The sequence below is a fragment of the Uloborus diversus genome, chromosome 7 (genome assembly GCF_026930045.1).
Source record: "Uloborus diversus isolate 005 chromosome 7, Udiv.v.3.1, whole genome shotgun sequence".
NCBI lineage: Eukaryota > Metazoa > Arthropoda > Arachnida > Araneae > Uloboridae > Uloborus > Uloborus diversus.
The window spans coordinates 162,996,816-163,003,223 of NC_072737.1; the positions used below are offsets into that span (position 1 = coordinate 162,996,816).

The following is a 6,408-nucleotide window of genomic DNA, read 5'->3' on the forward strand; positions in this document are numbered from 1 at the left end:
TAGAGCAATGAGTCAGTTTATGTGTCTGTGGTGGCAAATTCTTTGTTTTAGCACGTGTTGAAAAACTTTTTTCACTGTTTCTTTCTCGTAATAAAATTTAAAAAACTAACTGCTAATCTAAATCTAACTAGTATTACGAACCATTGTATGAACATTCAAGGAAATGTATGACAATGTTTAAATTTTTTTATTAAATTAATAATTCTTTATTTTTGCGAGTTAGCTCTAAAGTAGACGATGGGACACTGAGTATTGTAGGTGTTAAAAAATGTGTAAATATTTATGATTATTGTTTTCTTATAATTAGTTGGTAAATTTATTGTTAATTGTTATTAATATTATTTGGCATTTATTTATTTATTTTTACTGTTTTTATTTTAAAAATTTTTTGTTACTAAAATAATCAATTAATTTAATTTTTAATTAAGTCAATAATTTAGTGTTATGTGATACTCACTGGAAATTAAAAGAAAAAATATATTTATTTAATTAAAAACCGAAGCTCAAAATCATTTTTAAATAGACTATCAAACAACGTATGACGCTTAAAAGCAAAATAGATATAGAATAACCCTTACATAATATAAAGTTTTTGTATTATGTAGTCATGTTAGTTTTTTCTTGTCTATTCAGCGATTAGAACAGGCTACGAGGCTTTAGAATTTGACGGTGAGCAGTTACATAATCGGAAAAAAAATATTTCCCTAGGGGAACATTATTTACTGTACAATTGAAACTGAGGTAGTACCTTCAACGTATTGGCAATTTTGGTATATGCTTCATATTGAAGAATTTTCCTCTAAAACGTTATGCTTCTCCTGCACTTTTCACCCGTGTTCATATTCGCCCCTCTATAGGGGCACATGTTAATTATTTAATTAACATGTGCCCCTATAGCTTATTATTTATTATTATATATTTATGTTATTTATTATTTTATTATTTCTATACTATAAAGTATAAATTTTTTCCATAGTATAAAGTATAGAAATAATTTTTTAAAAAATCCCCGAAAAATTCATGACACAAAGAAAAGTTAATTCAATCATAGGGACACTTTTGCGTTGAGAAATTGATAATATTTTTTGAAAAATAAAGAACTGACGAAAATTGTTCACATATGCCCCTTACTCTGCTACCTACTTATTTTTCATAAAACAATTTCGTGAATCTTCGACTTGCTCAATTACGATTGATGTAACTGTTGACATTAATTAATCTAGAATGAATGAATATGCTGACATTCGAAGTATGAAAATCTGTTTGCTAAATCACCATTTTTTTTTTTTTTTTTTTTCATTTACAACAATGGGGTTGTTTCCTTCAGTCAAAAGTAGTACTTTTTTGTCACTAAAATCGATATAATAAGCAAAAAAAAAAAAAATAATAATAATAATTATAATAATAATAACATGGACTCAGAAAATACTTTTATTTTCCCAACAGTTATTTTTAAATTATTTTTTTAAAATGTCCGATTCTTCAAACAAGGTGTGGTCTTTATGACGTCACAAATGATGCACTATGGCGCATCTTTCTACCGCATTTCCACGTTATGATAATCAAGAAGCGAATTACAATTGTGCTTTACGCTTGCTATCAACCATATCTTTGCCAATGCACGTGAGTAAAGATGCGAATTAAATATTTTGGACCGTGAATGGCAACACTGAGTGGCATTTCATCTTTTGTGATGTCATCGGCAGAAGCGATGTTATTTACTTGCTACATATATATTAAAATGAAGTGAATACTACTGTCTGGCTTTCACGAGAAAAGCTCCCGCCGTCAAGTCTGAGCCCGTGTACTGTCATAGAAACGGACTTCGTTCATTTTCTGCAAGGGTTATCAGGAAGGCTTTTTGGCGCCATTTCGCTACTCGTCTGCTCGCCTTTGTGCAGTCTTGCGAGTCTTACCAACATTAAGCTTCCCTTGGAAAAATGAGACGCGCCTCGTTACTATAGCAGTAGACAGGCGCAGACATTTCGGCGATGGCTTTCTTCGTGATGATCGGACAGTATACTCCCTTAAGCATCTTTCCTAAATTTTATTTTCGTATGAGTAAAAGATGAGTATACAAAAGCAAAATTCCTTTTTCTTCCCGCTCTGAATTTCAAATTAAATAAAACAGGTGAACAAAATCACACAGTTGGTGCACGAAATGGCAAAATCAATGTTGGTGTACGAGAAAGTAAGCTCGTTCTGTTCCAAATGAACATCTTATCCAATTTCAGTGGCGTGCGGATCTAATTAGGATGTTTCCCATTTTTCAAAAGCATTTTTTCCTGAAAGAGTGTGGCCATGAGGTTAGTTCCTTTTTTTTTTTTTTTCTTAATTTCGACTTATTTTCTCTCATGAAAAAATAATCTTAAAAGACGTTCACTCACTGTTTTTATTTTCGCTGCTGATGACCCAAGTAATCAAATCGCAGGACAATACCAAACTTCGCCAAATGAATATATTTTATTTAACTAACAATTCTCGTTCCGCTAATAACTGCTCGCAGTGAAAAATCACCAAAGGGCGATACCTAGCCAAAAAAGAAAACCACGGGCTCCAATTCAAGATGGCAGTCTTCACTTGTGACGACACACGATGAAACATTTTGTTTTAACAAACGGAAATTTTAAAATAATTAATAAAAAATTAAATGTTGGGAAAATAAAAGTGCTCTCTGGCTCCATGTCATTTTATTTTATTTTGTTTATTCTATCATTTTCAGTAACTAAAAGTAGTATTTTTGACTAAAGGAAACACTCCCATTGTAAAAAATCTATTAGACTTGCATTTCTGAACGAGAAAGAACAAGAAACTCTCTATGTTTAGGAAGAAAACAGACAGCTGTGCCGTCCGCCACAATTATTTTCATACTTTCTTTTAAATGACGATAATAATGCAGCTTGAGCGTCTTTGAAGTTAGACAGTGATTAATGAACGCATTAATCCCCAAGGGATTCTTCTCTTGAAGAAATGGGGCGTTAAACCATCGATTAGTTAACACGCCCTTAATAGATAAAAAGCAGAATTTCTCTTATCGAGTGATTTCTGCTTTTAGGGCTGTGTTTAAAAAATCAGCTGACATAAAACTATTATTAATAAGATGAATCTTTTTTATTAATACTAACAGCTTTTATTATACTTACTCTGTCCTGCGTAGGTGGGACATGCTCTTTTAATTGTTGACAAAAACAAAAGTGAATTAGATTAGTTGAAAAGTTAGTTTTCCTAATAAAATTACACATTAATTTCAAGGTTGAATTAAAAAAACCCATATACATAGTGGGTTTCGTGCTTTTGCAACTTTTCAAGCCATTCAGGTTTTCGAGATTTGTCTCGATTTAAATCATCAGTTTAAAAAATGTTTTCAAAAGCTTATTTTCTCCCGTACTTGAAGTTATTAGCTTTTATTACGCTTGCTGTACAGGTAGTTATCAAAATAATGGAAACACTCTGTGACACGTGTGTTGGGATTCACTACTCTGCCATAAACGTTCAGTTGATAAAGGTGCCTCCTGACTCTAATCACTCACACTAGTGAATCCAGATGATGATTGAGTTCTCTGCTTATTTTTGCTGATATTGTTTGCTTTTTAGACATTACAATCCTCTTCAATACCGTCGGTTTCTTTTACTAAGCTTCTCTTTCCGTCCACTATTTTGCTTTGCCGAGCTTGTCTTACGCGCAGCGTGTATGCTGTCACGACTTTAGATACTGTACCTCTAGAAACACCAAAAAGTTGAGATGTTTCAGTTACACGTACTTCAGCTAGACGCGCTCCAACAATTTGACCTGTTTTAAAATTTGAGCGGTCTGATACTTCACGCGTTTGAAAAAAATCCAATACGTGCAGAACTTCAGCTAATCCACCATATACTACCAGAATATGTACATTGCTATTTGTTTAAAAAAATAAAAATAAAAACAGATATCTAGTTTTATTCTTTATTACGTACGGAGCTCATTCAAAAATGTCACTTTATTCACAGATGTTTCCATTATTTTGATAACTGCCTGTAATTTGGTTGGTGAGACAAGCTATATAGTTCATTTCCTGGAACAAAAGTGAACAGCAGTAGCAAATTAAGTTAATTTTTTTAAGTTAACAAATTAATTTCAATCATGAGTTAAAGTAAGTATCGTTTTGTGGATTTTCGACCGGAAAATTTTCAAATAATACAGGCTTTTTAGGCTTTCCTTGGATTAAGTCATCTGTTTAAAAGCGTTATTAAAAGCTGTTTTTTTTCCACCATGTACATGTTTTACTTTTAAACTAAACATTTTTTGTCAGAACAAACTATAATCATTACTCGTTAACTTTATACAGAATTACCAAAATTTAATGAAAGGTGAATATATTTTCATTTTTTATTGTTTCTCTTTTTATATGACTCTTAGCCATTTTAGAATTAGTTCTTTCAATGACACAAAATAGGTCATTGTTGTTCAACACAGACCAACGATAACTCAATCAACATGGTTTTTCAAAATAAAATCAGTATTACTTGTTCTTGTGAGGTTGTATATAAGTTTTTCAACGACAGAGTTTGTAAACTAAATGTCATTTCTATCCTATTAGTCGTTCAAAAGTATCTGGAAAAAATATGTAGTACTTACCGCAACTCTCAACCCTTTTTTTCATGTAGTATTGCAACGCACAAAACCTTTCTTCATGTAGTATTGCAACACAAAAGACCTTTCTTCATGTAGTATTGCAACACAAAAGACCTTTCTTCATGTAGTATTGCAGCGCACAAAACCTTTCTTCATGTAGTATAGCAACACAAAAGACCTTTCTTCATGTAGTATTGCAATACAAAAGACCTTTCTTCATGTAGTATTGCAACACACAAGACCTTTCTTCGTGTAGCATTGCGACACAAAATACCCTTTAGCATGTAGTATTGTAACACACTATGCCTTTTATCATTTAGTATTGCAACACACAATGCTTTTCTTTATATAGTCTTCAACACACAATATATTTAATCATATAGTATTGCAACACACCATGCCTTTCATCATTTTGTATTGCAACACAAGTTACCTTTTACCATGTTGTAGTGTAACAAACAGTACCTTTCGCCACGTAGTATTGCACCACACAATACAATTTATCATATACAGTAAAACCTCGCTATAACGATATTTTGGGGACCAAAGAAATATATTGTTGTAGAGGGATATATTTTTATATCGAGGGCCTATATATTTTGATAATACAATAGGTTTTTTTTTATTTAAATGTTATAGTATATGCATTACCTAGGTGTAAATGTTTTTATATATAATATATTTGTAATACATTTATTGGCAAGGTGTTAATTATGATTAAATATTGCTATCAATTGAAATAAATTCCGAAAATGAGCTCGTGAACGTACCTCAAACCCGTTTTTATTGAAAAAAATCCAAATTTTTTTTTTTTTTTGGCCACTTTTTTGACTGTTACTTCAACCAACAAGGTATACATTGAGTCCAAAGCACGAAAATGATCCTCGTTTGTGGATGGAAGACTTGAAAAAAATGTCCGCAGAGATTTGACTGATTGAAGTGCTTCCTGGGTCGACAATAAGGATTGTGATGGACTCGTATTATCATCATCATCTTCTTCTTCCTCCTCATCGTCTTCTTCTCCACTATGTTCCATCTCACCAGTAATTTCAGAGAGAATTTCTTCATCAGTAACTCCTGCGAAAACAGTAAGATCGTCATCCGCTGTCAAATAATCCTCCACGTTCACTCCATATTTTTTGCCCGTTTTTTCCTCGAGTTGGGACACAGATGTTTGGAGATTCAAAACTATTTCCTGATCATATAAAATATCACAGTCTGAGGAATTTTCATCACAATCAGATAACATTTTATCTTCTAAGACACTTAAACCGGCCTTTTTCCAACAATTCAGAATGGTTTTCTCTGTTACTGCCCACCAAATTCCAGCAATAAAGTCACATGAGTCCTTAACATTTACAGCTTTAAAAGGGTCTTCCACTTTATTTTCAATCCCCAGAAGTATCGATTCTACCAAACGTTTCCTATAGCATCCATTAAAACATTTAATTATGCCCATGTCGAGTGGCTGCAATATGGAAGTGCAGTTGGCCGAAAAAAAAACAATTTCAACGCATTTTACTTTTGGAATTGAGGTGTGAGCGGAGCAATTATCAATCAACAATGCAATTTTTTTTCCTCATCTTCTTCTTTTCCTTATCAACAGCAACCATTCAGAAAAAAATTTAGACGTCATCCAAGCCTTTTTATTGGATTTATATTCCAAAGGAAGACTTCTCACATTCTTGGAGCACCTTGGCTTCAAAGATTTGCCGATAACAAGAGGTTGAATTTTATGTCTTCCTGTACTATTGGCACACTGAAGAACAGTCAATCTTTGTTTTGATTTCTTCCCG

The 6,408-nt window shown here is 32.5% G+C and overlaps 1 protein-coding gene across 1 annotated transcript; it reads right to left on the reverse strand.

Annotated features, from left to right (window-relative positions):
* Positions 1–4,045: 4,045 nt before the first annotated feature.
* Positions 4,046–6,071, reverse strand: LOC129226972 (tigger transposable element-derived protein 6-like). The gene is made up of 2 exons (XM_054861601.1): positions 5,470–6,071; positions 4,046–4,052 (listed from the first exon to the last, which is right to left on the reverse strand). The coding sequence occupies exons 1-2, from the start codon at positions 6,069–6,071 to the stop codon at positions 4,046–4,048; spliced, it is 609 nt and encodes a 202-aa protein (XP_054717576.1).
* Positions 6,072–6,408: the final 337 nt, after the last annotated feature.